The following is a 16,280-nucleotide window of genomic DNA, read 5'->3' as shown; positions in this document are numbered from 1 at the left end:
AGAATTAAAAAATCATGGAATTCCACTTTTATATTTGTAAAATTCTTTTAATAAACAAAGTATCCTTTTGAGCTTTTGCTAATTTTATGACTTACTAAGTCTTATTTCTATTTCTGTTTCTAATTTCATATATGAACGAATTAACTCAGTTTTCTTGTGCTTGATATCTGGACAGTGAAGAAAGAGGCAATATTTATCAGGGGTTGTTTTAAAAGTATGTCTAAATTCTAAAATAATGAACTAATTTTATTTTCTTTCTCATGTTTGTTAATAGGCTTTTTAGATGAAATCTTAGCACCATGGAAACATTTTCAAACTTTGCTAGTTATTTGCAACTCAGCAAATGATTTCTCTAATTGATGTTTATAAACTTATGTCTGTCATGTTTTGTAAATCATGTCAGGTAATTTTCACAAGGATAATCAGTGAATTACTTTGTCATTTTTATGAGATAGTGTACAAAAGTGTGAATTATGAAGTCATACAAAAGTATTTTTTGTTTCCATTCTTATTAAATTTAACCTTTAATTTTCAGTCTGAAGCCTTGACTGTATGTCGGTTGATGGTCCCAAACTTTTCAAACCAGACTGCCTGCCTGTACACTGAAAGCGCCATCTACATGTGCTCCACGGGGACTGGGAAGTTTTCTCTCCCTCAGGAGAAGATTGTTTTTAATGTGCAAGGTGGGTGATCGGTTTTAGAAACTAGGATCAGGAACTCATTGGTCATTCTGAGAAGTTTTTGTTCTCTTCCCATAAGCTTTGCTTCAAGCATGATACTTGTGATAATTCAGCACCATACCTACAGTAGCTGAGAAACTGGGGGGGTGGTAGAGCCGAGTTTTACTATAGACAGAAAATAGTAGCATTTTCCCCAGAAGAGGCCAAGAAGGAAAGAACTGATGCTTAGAGAAGTAATTGCTTCTTCCTGGTCAGTAAGAGTGACTTATTCTGAGTTGATATTCTTTAAACAAGTTTGTTCAGACCCCTGAGTGAGAAGAGTCCCAGGCACTGGACTCATGCAAGGGGGCTGTGGCGGGGGGCGGGGGGAGCCAACCATGAGTGGGGAAAAACAAGCAGATAGTATTTATCTGAAGGGGCAGAGGACAAAATCGAGGTGAGCAGCAGCATGGCTCCTTGATGGTCTGGCCCCAGCCCCAGAGCCTTGACTGGCTGGGGGGGATGCTGTTACGGCTGCAGGCAAGCTTAGACCTTTTCCTTGCCCTGCCGCTGGCTCACTCGGTGAGTCAGAGTGGGGTTGACGAGCTGCTGCTCTGTGTCTTGCGGAAGGGATGATGTTCTTGATTGGCTCACTGTGCGCTGCTTTTGAGCAGCACCGTGGAGGACTCAGCCTGCCTTTGCAGATAGCAGGGAGCCCTGATTGATGCAGGGTCATAACTGGGTGCAGAGTAGGAGTAGCACGGTAAAGGGCCGTCAGCAGGCTCTTCTGCTTAGGGAAGTAGATTCAGGAGGGGATTGTGTGGTAATATGTATTTGATTGCGTATTTTCCTTTCTCTTAGGAGACAGTATTTTAGGAGCTGGTTCCTGTGGGGGTATACCTATCCTTTTTTCTAGAAACAGTGGATTGGTGTCTATTACTTCAAGGGAAAATGTGTCCATATTAGCAGAAGATCTTGAAGATTCCCTCGCATCTTCAGTTGCTGGACCAGGCAATGAGGTAACATGGTTTCATAATTATTTTTTTAAATATAGTTGATTTTGTTGTAGTTGTGTAGTTGCTAAGTCATGTCAGACTCTTTGCAACCCTATGATTCTGTAACCCTCCAGGCTCCTCTGTTCATGGGATTTCCTAGGCAAGAATACTGGAGTGGGTTGCCATTTCCTTCTCCAGAGGATCTTCTCCACCCAGGGATCAAACCCACGTCTCCTACATTGCAGGCAGATACTTTACCACTGAGCTACCAAGGAAGCCTGTTACAAAGGATTTAAACGTTTTTATTGGGCTATTTCCCACAAATGTTTGAAAGTCATACAGTTTTAAAAGAGTTATGAAGACATTAGTTCTTTTATCTCTCTCGTTTCCTTTGTCCTCTTATTCAGAAGCAACTATTTTTAAGTCTTCTAGGGGTTTTTGTGTGTGTGTGTTTTCCTCCATATTTCTAAGTAATATGTGTGTATTGCTGTCTCTCATTCGTTATTTTTCATCATCTGTAGACCTCCTGTTATTGAAGATGAGGACTTGGGGTCACTTCCACGGCTCTGCCTTGCCTTTATCATTCCAGTATACATTTTTTCCATTCTAATCACAATGTGGATGTTGTTTTACAGTCCAGAGTGAAGCAGTATGCTGATTATATTTCTTTAATGTAGTGTACAACTTCATGTGATGCTTGGAGTGGACTAATTGTATATTTGCTCACTTTTGTCTGATGCCGGGTTCAGTCTCCAGCACGTTCCAGCAGCTCTGTAGATGACTTTCTGTCTAGCGTTGCCCGGTCACATATAGAGACCCTGTGCCTGCTGTCTGCCTGGAACCACCTGCTCCTTGTCCTCAGCATCTGCACACCGCCTGCATTTGCCTGGTCTCCCCTTCTGTCACTTGCTGCTCTTCCCTCTGCTTTCCTTCTTTGTGTAGCTGGAACCACAGATGTGGGGGGTGGGGGGTTGAGTCTCTTTTTCTTCTTAATATCTGGGATGATTTTTGAGGGGAGAGCGGGGTAAAAACTGTCATTTTTTTCACTGTCATCTTGAAGCTCATGATCTGTGAGATTTTTATCATTCTTTTAAGCATTAATACTATTTTGGGTAATTTCTGTTTGAAGAATATGTAAAGTATATAGACTTTTTGTGTAATTCAAAATGAAAATGATTTAGTAACAGTTTGAACAGAAAGTAACTTTTCAAAAAACTTTCATTCTTTTGTAATCATGTAGTTTTCACAATCCTGCTATGTATTCTGAAGCTATCTTACAGTATTCCATTTCTTTTAAATTTCTCTAAGTTTTTCTTTAAGCTTGAAATCAACCATTATGATTAGAAATATACTCTGTGATATAAGGGTAAAGCTATCCAAAGGTTGTGTTGTGATGAAGTCCCCAAATAATTTTACTCACAATATAATTCCTGAATTATATGTACATTTTCTGTAGGACTGTAATCATTTGATGTTTCCGTAAATGTCTTAAGTATATATGTCATTGATACAGAGAATATGGCAAACAGCTTTTGTGTCTGTGTTGTTTTCCTCATAGCTTGGTCTAATTTTTTTTGCAGTAACTAAGAATATTCTTATATACCTTCAACTCTAAACTATAGTTTATTATTTTACAGAGTGTGGTTTTTGATACTTCTACCAAGAATGAAACTATTGCCCAGGAAGATAAAACCAAATTGCTCAAAGCTGCTTTTCTGCAATTCTGCAGGTATAACAAGTTTTTAAAATTATGGCTCTTTTGATGTCCAAGGACACTTTACTGACATTTGCTGCTTATTTGTTGGCTAGTGGGAGTGAGTTGAAGGAATGACGCCATCACCGAGATGTTTTTCTGAGCTTAGTACTTTGACAACCTCTTGTTCTGATTTGGGTAGCCAGGGGAGGATTCCAGCCAGGCTGGGAAGAACATGATGTAGCACAGCCCTTGTACTTGTTGCAACAGTGCAGCACTAGAAATGGTAGTTGTAAGGTGGCTTGTGAGCATCTGTTCTGTGTGATGTGAAGGCAGTGAAGTTGCATACAGACGGTCATCCCAGCTGTTGTAAAGTGTTGGCCTGGTGGTCGAGTTTTGTGCTGTTGCAGTTACCGCAGGACTCACTGGCTTTCTTAATACAGCTCCTGGTCCTGCAGTTGGGCTATTTGGGATTACGCTGGGGGTGGTAGTTTTCCTGGTCCTGCCTGAGCTCGTGCATGGTCTGTGGTTAGTAGCCAGCTGTCTGGCTACACTTGCCCACATTTTGGGGGCCGGTGTCTCTTCATCTAGCAGGCTGCCTTGGCCTCTCTCAAGCCTCAGGGTTCCGGGAGCAGGAGAGAGCAAGCATTGCTACGTGAGTGCTCCTCAAGTCTCTGTCTGGTCATGTTTGCTAATATCCCAGGGGCCCTGGCGAGGTCCGGGGTATGCACAGGGTGGGGCAGACAACTGCTCTCACTCCGTCACACTTACTGACTGGGTACAGTCATCTCTGCTTGTTCCCCACACACATTCTGCATAATATGTGTCTGGTACCTTCCTTAAATGGTGTGCATTCCATTAATGTTGGAATTAACACTCAGGAACATTGTGATCCAGCCTTTGCTCTGCCCCTAGTTAGCTGTGTGAGACTGGACAGACCGCTTATCGTTTCTGGAGTTCTGGTTCAGCAGATCTTTGTTTTGAAGAGATATTCATACTGTACTGCCTCCATTTCCCTCACTCTCAGCTCATGGTCCTGTAATTCCGCTCCTAGTGGTGTCTGGTGCACGGAGCCTCCCTCGCACCAAAGGGGCACACAGCTTGAAAGGGGCGGTGCGCTCACATGTTGAAAATTCTGGGCCATTGTAGTGACGAGGTCTACGGAACTTAGTTTCTTGTCCAGAGGAGGGCACCATTAGATCAGCTTTTGGTTTCTGTTTTTATATAATATTCTTTTAATCTTGTTTTATTGTGTAGTGTTCAGTCTGACTGCCAAGATTTGGATTAATACTATGATTTTATCTTGTATAATTTTATACTTTAATTAACAATTCTGACAGTCTTGTCACATCTCAACATTTATATGGTAATAGAGTCATTGTACTAGTTTCCTGTGCCTGCTGTAATAAATTGCCACAAACTGGGTGGCTTAAAGCAATAGAAATCTATTCTGTCACAGGTCTGGAGCCCTGGGGTCCAAGATCGAGGTACCAGCGGGGCCAGCTCCCTCTGAGACCCTGGGCCAGGACCGTTGCTTGCGTCTCCCTGGCTCCTGGTGGCCGCTGGTCCCTGGCTGGCTGGGCCGCGTCTGCGCCCCTCCACTTGTGGCCAGTGTCATCCGTGGCTATTTTCCCTGTGCTCCCGTCCTCACATGTCCTGGTAACGACACCAGTCATTGGAGTTAGGGCCCACCCTAACCCAGTGTGACCTCACCGTAACTCACCTGACCACGTCTTCAGAAACCTCATATCCCAATAAGGTTACATGCTGAGTTTCTGAGTATACTTGGCTTTGGGGGAAACACCATTCCACCCAGCATAGTCATTTCTAAACGTTTTACTGGAGAAGATGATTAAGTCCAGAAGGGGTCCCTGACCTTAAGTGCTGAGAGTATAGTAACCTTCGGACTGGTGTTATTGAGCTTCTAACACAACTGTGCCTTCTACTTACACTGCTTAGCATGAAGTACCATGAGGTGAACAAGTAATCATTTCTGGGATGGTATCAGCCAATAGTCTTTAAAAAATTAAGACACTTCACAAATGAAATTATGATACCTTTAAAGCAGCGTTTCTCAGTCTTCTCACTATTGACCTCTGAGGCCAGATAATTTTTGTTGTGGGGCTGTCCTGTAAATTGTAGAGTGTTTAGCAGCATCTCTGGCCTCTTCCCTTTTGATGCTGGTAGCATCCTTTTCCCCCAGCCTGTGACAACCAGGATTATTTCCATAGGGCCCAAGTTGGTGGGTAGAACTTTAAACTATTGTTTAAGTTTTTTTGTGAAGGTAATATTACTATTTTTTTAGTATGGTTTCTTTGAAATTAATTTTCTTTTGATTTTCATTTTGCTGAACTTAGTATAAATATAAAATCTTGTTCATGAGAATTTTAAGAAACTTCGTCTTTTGAGTAAAACATTTCATTACTGAGTGATCTTGCTGTAGTACACTTTGTATTCCTGTAACCTCTAGCACAACTAGATTTCCAGCTTCAACCTTGCCTTTAACATTTTTTGGCAGTTCCTCTGTGTTTCTCTGATCAGCTCTGTCTCCTGTTCTGCCCAGAGACCATTTCGACCCTTTCTTCACCTCCTCTGTCCCCATCTCTCCTCTACCCTTCCACCCCGCCACAGCCCAGCAGTTGCTTCAGCCTCCTGTTCCACAGAGATAACAGAAGCCATTGAGACAGCTCCCTGTACTTAGCACGCACAGGCTTCCCTGCACCCCAGCTCCTCTTCCTCCTTACCTCCCTGGAGAGCAGGAAGAAGTATTCTTCCTGAGGCCAGTCTCCGTCTTTGTTCTGAGTGCCACTGGGTCCTGCTTCCCTTGAGACTGTACTCTCTTAGTTATCCTGTCCTATATCTCTGACATGCCATTTTTAAAAAAGACCAGGTCTTTGTGTCCCCCTTTGAGCTAACATCTCTTTTGTTTGTTCCTGTTTATAGCTAAACTACCTGAGAAGCTGTCTCCAGTTGTTATTGTCCTCCATATTTTCCTCTCTCTACTCCCTGCACAATCTTTTCTCCTTCCCAGGCTTCATTTGCTGAAGAAACACAAATCTACCTTGCTCTGGGCCGGTACACATAATGATGAATGTTCAAAAGCAGTTGTGTGTTCCACAGGCAGCTGGTTGTAACACATCTGAAACTGCTTGTCTTCTCCAAAGATTATTCTTTCTTTCCCAGCCTATGTTCCAGCCATATTCAGTTGTTGAGACTCATCTTTATATGTCAGATCTAACCAATGGCCAGAATTTCCCTCTTGTATCTCTTTCTCAAAGCTGTCTGCTTGTCTCCTTCTCTGCTGCAGCTCCTGCTGGTGGAAATTCCTATCCTCTCTTGCCTGGACAAATTTCTGCAGTAACTTCCTCTCTGGATTTTTACCCCTCATGTCTGATCGCCCATCTCCATAGCATAGTTAGAATGATCTTTTAACACTAGAACAGATCACATTTCCTTCTGAGCTCACACTCTGTCACGTTTTCTGAGACCTTCTGTACACTGTCCTTCAGTTGCTGGTGTTCCTAGGGGGTCTGCCTGGACCCCTCTTCCCTCTCTCCTCTCTGGGTGGTCGCCATTCCCCAGGCCTTCGCTTCTCTTGCCACAGGTGTGCAGGGAGCTGTCTCTGTGGCTGTGCGTCCCTCCTGCAGTCCCCCAGCCTCCGCACCTTCTCCTCCGAGAAGGCCCTGGCCCCTGGCGGGTCCTGTTTCTCCTCTGTGTGCTCGCGACCCGCTGCTAGCTTTTGTGTGTGCGCGTCACTGCCGTTGTCTCACTCCTCCTGCCATCGTAGCCTTTGTGACGTCGTGGGGCGGGGTTCTGATGCTTTGTTTATTGTCCTGTCTCCAGAGCCTGCATATTGTAAATGTTCATCATATATTTGTTGAATTAAGGAATGGATGATTGTTGTCTCCCTTTTAAATAAGTGTTATTAGAAGTGATAAACATTGGGCTAACATGTGGGATTTTAGCTTCACAATTAACTTTCATAGTGAATTTAGTACTTTGATTTGTAATGCTTTTGTTTTCTAATTTTATTTCAGGAAAGATTTAGGTCATGCTCAAATGATAGTTGATGAGCTGTTTTGCTCTCACCCTGATTTGGACTCCGATAGTGAGCTAGACAGAGCTGTCACCCAAATCAGCGTGGACCTGCTGGACGACTACCCGGCTTCCGACCCGCGCTGGGCTGAGTCTGTGCCCGAGGGTGAGAGCATCCGAAGTGTAATGCTACAGGGAGGTCTGTTGCGACAAGAATATTCTGGTTCTTTTGTTTAAGCATTTCTCGGTGCATATTTTTTTAATTTTCTGAAACCATTTAGTATTAATTCAGTATTTTGTGAACGGTTGTAACTTTCCTTATAGCAGATTTTTAAAAGGGCTCAGCGCAGGTAGTTCCCTGGTGGTCTAGTGGTTAGGAACTGAGATCCTGCCAGCCTTGCAGCACACCCAAAATAAGGAACAGCAACAACAAAAACCCTACCTCATCTATTTTACTTACACACACACACACACACACACACACACACACACAAAGGGCTCAGAACAGATCTGCATAGTAGAACAGAAACCGAGGAAACGTTGGAGCAAATCCTACATGTTGTCAGCATTTTATTTCTAAAAGGAAATTCCTGGCATAGGTAAACATTTGGCACTTACTGGCCCCAAATTAAATGATAATTTTAGTGTAACTCCTGAATTTGGCCAGTAGAAATTATATGTTTTTCTAACAGCAGCAGTGATCAAACCTCAGCCTCTAGAAGTGGGCACGTGTTCTCCTCTCTGCCCTGGGTCTTCTCCTGATTGTTTCTCTTACCCTCCAGGCAGCATTGGGCTAGGGTGGTTCCCAAGGACCATGGAACTGTCTCAAGCTTCCTTTTTCTCCCTAATTTCCTACCTAGCAAGTAGCAACAGGCTCCTTGGAGACTTGGGAAGGAAACAGCAGTGCTCACCTTCTTTCTTTGACTGTTTTGAACTGTCAGGCTTAGAATGATACGAAGTGATGAAGCTAGTAGTAATATATTTGTGTTTTGAATAACTGTGGTGTGAATTTTATCAAAGCCCCAAAGGTTTCCTATAAATTTTGAACCTCTTGAGGGGTAATGTAATTAATAATTGCATGGAAAGGCCAGTTCTTCCCTTTTGTGTAGATTTTTCTCAACTTTTAGTGGCAGCAGTTGTTGTCAAGCCAGCCTGTCTTGTGTTTGTCTTGTTGTTGTTTCACCAGAAGCACCTGGGTTCAGCAACACGTCCTTGATTATTCTCCACCAGCTGGAAGACAAGATGAAAGCCCACTCTTTCCTCATGGACTTCATCCACCAAGTAAGCATCCCAGTCGCTGTGAACCCGAATGGCTGGACTCCTGACTTTGCTGTGCTTCCTGTGGCTCTCTTGTGACAGCGGGAGACCCTTCCTTGCTAATTCTGAGGTGTTTCATTGGGCGGGACATGACTCCTTTTGTCCATTTTCTTTGCTGACTTATGTAAATAATTCCAGGGCTGGTGGGAACCTGTTACTACAAGAATCAAAGCTGCACTGAAAATAAGATGAAAAGGAGAAAAATAGTATACTTCAGTAAAAATGTTCAGAGAAGGCAATGGCAACCCACTCCAGTACTCTTGCCTGGAAAATCCCATGGACAGAGGAGCCTGGTAGGCTGCAGTCCACGGGGTCGCTAAGAGTCGGACATGACTGAGCAACTTCACTTTCACGCATTGGAGAAGGAAATGGCAAACCACTCCAGTGTTTTTGCCTGGAGAATCCCAGGGACGGGGGAGCCTGGTGGGCTGCCGTCTATGTGGTCACACAGGGTCGGACACGACTGAAGCAGCAGTAACGACTTAGCAGCAGTAGCAGCAGCAGCAAAAATGTTATTTTAACTTTTCTTGTTACATTTTGTGACACCCTGCTTTTCATTCAGATGTACTGTGTGCTTTTTAAAACTTAGATTTTCCTGAGTTGATTTGTATCATTAGACAGTGAAGACTCTGAAGGTGATGACAGGTTTTTCTAATATGTAGATGTTTAATTTAGACGTGCCATTAGCATCAAGTACTCATTTAAAGTATCCCTTTTTTTTTAAGGGATAAGGAAGTCCCCATTTATATCATGCCTAGAATTAGACTCTGTTTTTGTTGCTAGACAGAGTTGTTACATAAAATCACCCATCCTTGCCTTGTTGATCAGTTGTATCCCAGGCATAATCCAGAGGAGTTAGATTATTCCCATTTTCTGTGTTTTTCTCCCAGATTAGAAACGCCTCTGTTAAAAAGACTGAAGCCAGTGCTGTGTAACAGAGCAGTCTGTGGCGGTAGACTGGCCTGTGTCCAGGCTGCCCAGCATGGCAGCCTCCGTCCCCAGCAACTGCTGAGGAACTGGAATTGCTGCTGCGGCTGAGGGACTGAATTTTTTTTTTAATTGACTAACATTTCAGTCACCACTTTGTTGGATAGTGGCTACCTTTTTGGACAGTGTGATTCTAGACTATTCCAGAAATGTCTTGGTGGTTTCTAATCCTGCATACTGCTTCAGTTTTAATGCACGGTTTGGCTCCTGTCTGCTCTTATTGTCGTGACAAGACAACTTTATTTATTCATTGAGTTCTTCCTTTTCTTAGTATTTTAGGTGGGCTACAGATCAATGGGGAAAAAACACATTTTCTCCTGATGTAATTGTTAAGTATATCACTTAACTATTAATACAAAACAAACACCCCAGGATGTACTAAGTTGAAACAACTCAGTGGGTTTGACGGGTAGTCCTGCTGACTTCCCCTGGGCCCCCTCCTTGAACCACATTTGGGGTTGGCTGACTGAGCTGGCACGTCCCCGGGTGTCTTGCCCTACTGGCAGGCGGTGCTGTCCAATCTGCTGGGGCCTCTTGGTTCCCCCCTACCTAGTCTCATCCTCCTCTCGGCTGGACTGGCCTCCTTTGCCAATGCTCTCCTCCAGGGAGCACTCTGAGGAGGTGAACTTAAGGCTGTAGGCTTCAGACATCACATATTGTCATTTCCACCAAAGTGCCATTGATTGAAATAAATCACAAGGCTAGGCCAGATGAAAGGGATTGAGGAATTGACTCTGCTTCTAGATGGGAGAAGTGGCAAGGTCATGTTGCCAGAGGGTGGGCGTGTTGGGATGGGAGAGTCCGTGGAGCTGGAGCTGTTGCAGCATCTCTTGTCACAGCCTCCCTGGGCTCAGACCTCGTGGAGTCACGCAGCTGCTGGCAGCAGTGTCTGTTGCAAAGGAATGTCTATCCAGATCTAAAAGTCCCACTCTGCCTACACCTCTATATTTCCTTTAATATTTGGAGCTTATTTTGTTGAAAGATTTGCATTAATAATCAGGGGAAATGTACAACTACATACTTGTATCTACGGAAATAGTTTTAAATATAAACTCTCCTTCTCGAGGCAGAAATGGGCATCAAGTAAAGAGGCAGCTGATGCAGAGGGTTAGAGACCCCATCCTCCCCCTGGCTTTAGCGTTCTGGAACTTGAGGACTGCTGAGCTTCTAGTTCCAAAGGTCTGGAGTTGAGGGGAGTTGATTAATGTAGGTAGAAAAGAACAATTTTATAATTCTTTGACAACCATAAACAATAATTTGAGGAGTAAGGCAGGCAGAGACAGCAGTAGTTGACAGAATCTCTGGGGTCAGTGTAATCTTAGAAAAGAAGCACCTATACTTCCTTGTAAGTTGCCCTGGCTGGTTGTGTGTGCGCGCGTGTGTGTAACAGCCTCAAAGACAGCAGCCGGAGATCTTTCTGGGGGAGACTGGGGCCAGCCTCTCTGTGCCCAGTGTGCTTCTGGTGGGGATACGATGGCATCCTCCTGTGTTTTACTTTGAATGCTCTCTAAGAACACGTGTTCGTCTTTCCACAAGGTCGGCCTCTTTAGACGCCTTGGCACTTTTCCAGTGAGAGGGACGCCGATGGCCACACGGCTGCTGCTCTGTGAGCACGCCGAGAAGCTGGCTGCCGCCATCATCCTCAAGAACCACCACTCGAGGCTTCCTGACCTCATGAACACAGCGATCCTGATGGCTTTGAACAAGAGGGACTGTGACGTCCCGTCCAACCTGACCCCTGCAGACGTCTTCTTCAGAGAGGTGAGCTGAGCGCCCTCCTCCCCTTAGCATGACTCTGGAGCACTGCCATTTGCTGAATGGACCCCCAGCAAGGAGAGCACTGAGGACAGAAGATCTCGTTGCATTTTGCGTTGAACTCCGTGTTTTCTGGGTAAATTATCACTCAGAAGCGTCACTCACTGATCACTCCCTGTGGGTGAGAGCTTGGGAAGCTGACGACGTGTCTGATGTTTCCTTGTGCTTCTCCGCAGCCCTTTTGTCCCCCTGGGGGACATCTCCACAGTGGGCTCCCGGCCCCTCCGTTCCTGTTGGTCTGATGGAGCCTTGTCCCCACCTTCCTCCCTTGCTGCTTCTGCCTGTTTTCTGTGCCTGCTGTCAGACCGGCCTCCTCTTTGGCTGCCCTCTCTGTACGTCCAGCAGCTGCTCCATCCCAGCGCCCCTTCAGGCCTGGAGCCAGTCGTGGCTCCCCGCCGCTTGTAGCCCGAGGCTACGCCGTCCTGTCCGGGTGCGCTTACTCCTGCCCACAGCTTTGTAGACAGTCCCTTCTCTAAATTCTCGGCTGCCTGCTAGGATCCTGCTCTGCATCTTTCTTTAAAAATTATTTATTTTTTACTGTGCTGAGTCTTCATTGCTGTGTGTGAGCTTTTTCTTGTTGTGGAGCACAGGTGCTAGGAGCGAGGGCTTCAGTAGTTGCCCCATGGCATGTGGAATCCTCCTGGACCAGGGGTCGACCTTGTCCCTTCCATTGGCAGGTGAAGTCGTAACCACTGGGCCACCTCGGAGGGCCCTCCACTTCACTTTTATTTTTTTTTTCCACTTCACTTTTAAAGTCAGATTTATTTTCAGAGAAAAGGAAAACCTACTGTAAACTTGGGAGGGAGAAGAGATAAAGGTGCTGGAAATCAGCCCACAGCTCTGGTGCCTGAGTGACCCCTCGCAGCCTTGTGAAGGACGGGGCTGCCTTCCCGTCTCCATGAGTAAGCACTCATAGCATGACCCAAGGGCCACTTGTCTCAGTGGGGACCACAGACCCTGCTCAGAGCCACCTACAGCAGTGTTTTGGGCATGCTAATAGGTTGCTTCTGGAGTTCATGATCCTTCCCTGGAACTGCCCCTCCTACCTTTGTGGCATTACCTGAGTTTAGAAACAGTGCTAGCTTCCCCCAACTCTGTGGAATGTGGAATTGTTTCTTGCATCTGGGAAACTTCTCTGTTTGATGCTTCTAATTTTGTTTCCTTCCTCCTACAATTTAACTATAATCTAGCAACTAGTAGCCTCTGCCAAGAGTCTCTTTTATTCTAAATATTTGATATACTGTAACCTGAAAATAATTTGACACTGAACTATGTTCAGATCTGTTGACTCCATAAATGTATCTAGTTTTAAGAAGACATCATTTTTATATGTTTCGGCTTGTTTTCTAGGGAATATAAGACAAAATACTTTTCTGTTTTATTTTGTTTTTTAATCAAGGAAGTATGCCTGAAATCTGAATTAAAGCAAAGAAAGACAGTTCACCTCAGATTTCATTATCTAACCAAACTATTGTCATTTTTTGTGTCCCTTTTTGTCTTTTTTCCCCCATGTTCACCATTTTATTTGAATATTGGATTTAATAAGGAAAAAGATGCACTGAAAATATATTACAGAAAAAAATACACAAAACAAGGTCATTTTTTAAAGTATAATCACCAAAGAGAAGGGTAGTTCCGGGTCCTGTGGCATCACAGGACATCACATGTCCCATAACTGCTCCTCATACCCCACTAAGGATGGGACAGGAGAAGGTTGATTTGTCCTCCAGATACAATGTCCTAATTGTCCTTTCCTGCCTTCGCCACATGGCAGGGTTGGTGCATTTGCACAGATCTTCTGTTGTGAGGGGAGGGAGAGTGGCTTGTGAGCACAGTTCAGCTCAGGTCAGGCAGAAACAGTGCGCCTGACCAGTTTCTGTTTTATTGGGAAGGTGCACTCAGTAATTCAACAAATTATCAAATCACTTACGTTCATAATATTCTGAAGGGACAGCACTGTTTAGGTGGACTTGGATAAGATAAGCATAACAGTGGTAAATTAGCCAGAACTGGACATTTTCCTATTTAAGGCATGACGGAATTGTCACCAGAGAAAGTAAACAGAAGTAAAATAATTTAATTGCTCATCCCCTGGATTTTAAGATTTTGAACTATGGAAAATGGAAAGTAAGCTTTGGTATCAGTGCTAGCATCTAGGACGTGCTGTGTGTTAGGTTGCTTCAGTCATGTCCAGCCCCGGACGGCAGCCCACCAGGCTCCTCCGTCCATGGGATTCTCCAGGCAAGAACACTGGAGTGGGTTGCCATTTCCTTCTCCACATTTTTGTCTTTACTCATACATAATTTTACATGATAAAACAAAGGTTTTTATTTTAATGATTAATGGCAGATTGGATTGAGTAAGAGCCTGATTCCTTTTTCTACTTTTAGATCAAAGTACAGAACATACTGGTTAATTGAGTGTGTGTCCATTTCCCAGTTAACTGGGGAAAAAAAAGAAGAGTCTGAGACTTATCAGTTAGATGGATGCATAATCGATGAGTAGCACCGTAGGACATGACAGGAGAAAAAAACTAAAATATGATTGCTTCCTCAAAAGAGCGCTCCATGTAGAAAATGATAGTAGTTAAGATTGTTTACATCACCATTTATCTTCACTTCTCTTTGCATTTACTGGTCTTTGGGTAAAGTTCTAAAGGTCCTCCCACACAGCATAATCATAACAAAAAAAGAGAATTCAAGAGAACTGAAGAAGGAACACATAAGTTTACCATGTATCAAGTTTTTTTCTTTTTACCTGTCCATCCACTTGGAAGTGCTAAATTACATTACAAACAGGTATTAGCATTTTAAGAGACTGGTTAACCCAAGTCAGGGTCTAATTAGTGGGCAATGTGATCTTGCAGTCCAGGTGAAAGATAGAATGATACAGACGCTGCTTGAAGATGCACCCTCCACCTTGCCTCCAGTCTGGGAAGGGGCCCCACATCTCCTGGGGCTTTAAAAAGTGGGTTCACAGCTTCAGAACAGGCCTTCCAACTGTGTTGGTACAGCTTATGAGCAGTGTTTGAAACCACTGAACATGTAACATGTGATAGGGTATTTAGCAAATGTTTTGGCGTTTCATTTGCTTTTGTGTCGTTTTCTGCCTTTATGTCACATTTGCTTTCATTATCTTTCTCACAGTAACAGTGTAAAAAGAACTCACAAATTCAGTGTGCCAGAGGTTTCTTGCTAGGGCTGTTAGGATGACTTTGAGTGACATCAGAAACACTAAAGGAAGAATAAGACTTGCAAGACAGTGATTTTATTTGGGCTGCATTGTGCATGTGTTTGTCTTGTTCCTTCAGCTGGTTAGTAAGCTCCTTGAGGGCAGCAAATCTGATTTCCATTTCTTCTTATCTTTGCGTGCCCAATGCTATGCCAACTCTAACTACCAAGCAGATATCCACTTGATAAATAAAGGGGGGTGAAAGCTTAACTTCTGAGCTGAAACTGGAAGCAAATGTTTCTGTGCTTAACATTTTTCCTCAGTTACCTTTATGTGTTAATAATTAATGATAGAAAAGAACAGTTACAAGTTATATATTTAGTTTTTATGTAGCTACTACTATTCTACAAACATCTCTATTATGTCTAAAGAAAATAAATTCCTCAAAGAAAGAAATTAGCCAGTTCATTAGCCAGTTGAATCACTATTTTAATCTGTTGATTCATTTGTTTAATTCAGTAGTTTAGGGTCTTTACGTTGTAATGTGACATTATTTGTAACCTAATACTATTTAAAGGTGGCATTGAGCCTTCATAACTCTAATAAACAAATATTTCAGTTACTTGATATTTAAATAAGTCTACCTGCTAACAGTTGAGAATTTGCTTATTTATCAGACTGTTATTTGGGCTCGCTACCTTTTAAAAGTTAGGGGAGTCTAACTTTCCTTGGTTTTAAAATTTGTTTTTATCACTGACTACACCCCTGACTACTAAGCAGAGGATGTAACTTAGTGAAAAAAGCCTGCTGGGTCGATTCCAGGCAGTTGTGATTGTCACCTGTCAGCATGATTTCTCTTACTAGTGGGTGCGGTCTCTGTCCTCTGCAGGTGTCCCAGGTAGATACCATCTGTGAGTGTTTACTGGAGCATGAGGAACAAGTCTTGAAGGACACATCCATGGAATCAGTTGAGTGGGCGGAAGTGGTGATCAATGTGAACAGTATTCTCAAGGTACAAACATATGAAGAGTCTAGCAAATCAAAGCCCAGACCATGGACAGAGGAGAAAGTGGTTTCCATATTCCTAAACTCTGCATCACCAGCAATCCATAATGGGTTAGCCATTAGTTAATTCTAAAAAGTTAGGAAAACATCAGTAATTTTATCAGTCAGTTAGACATTTTGAGTGTGTGCCTTTTGCATATTAAAAGTTTCTGTTTGGTAGAATAAGCCTTTTATTTTGGAGAAGGACATATATATCATTGTAAATATATCAATTTTATTGTAATTATCTAAATAATTGTCAGACACCGCTTAGCAGCTGAGCAACAACAAATAAGTTTCTCTTTTTTAATCACTCAAAAGCTTACTTAAAACATTCCATTTAATTTTACCTCATGGACATTATAGTGATGATTTTCCTACTTTGATTACCATAATTTTCTATAATTGAAGTTAGATTGTGGAGTAAAACAAATTTCAAATGCAGAAAGAATCAAAAAGTAATTCTACAGGCCTGTGCTGAGTAATGTTTTGTAATAATAGAAGTTGATGTTTCAGATAATCTCAGAGATCCTGGGATCCCTCATTTCCTGCATGTGATAACAC

General features: G+C 43.2%; 1 protein-coding gene across 1 annotated transcript in view; it reads left to right on the top strand.

Annotated features, from left to right (window-relative positions):
* Positions 1-16,280, top strand: part of NUP133 (nucleoporin 133) — a 53,490-nt gene that overhangs the window by 18,730 nt on the left and 18,480 nt on the right. The window contains exons 10-16 of the mRNA XM_061161523.1: positions 536-683; positions 1,521-1,678; positions 3,292-3,383; positions 7,385-7,548; positions 8,569-8,663; positions 11,223-11,447; positions 15,562-15,684. Coding sequence (XP_061017506.1) covers positions 536-683; positions 1,521-1,678; positions 3,292-3,383; positions 7,385-7,548; positions 8,569-8,663; positions 11,223-11,447; positions 15,562-15,684 — 1,005 coding nt within the window. The remainder of the gene's footprint in view (positions 1-535; positions 684-1,520; positions 1,679-3,291; positions 3,384-7,384; positions 7,549-8,568; positions 8,664-11,222; positions 11,448-15,561; positions 15,685-16,280) is intronic.

The sequence above is a fragment of the Dama dama genome, chromosome 15 (genome assembly GCF_033118175.1).
Source record: "Dama dama isolate Ldn47 chromosome 15, ASM3311817v1, whole genome shotgun sequence".
Taxonomy (NCBI): Eukaryota; Metazoa; Chordata; class Mammalia; order Artiodactyla; family Cervidae; genus Dama; species Dama dama.
This window is presented reverse-complemented; position numbering and strand designations above follow the sequence as displayed.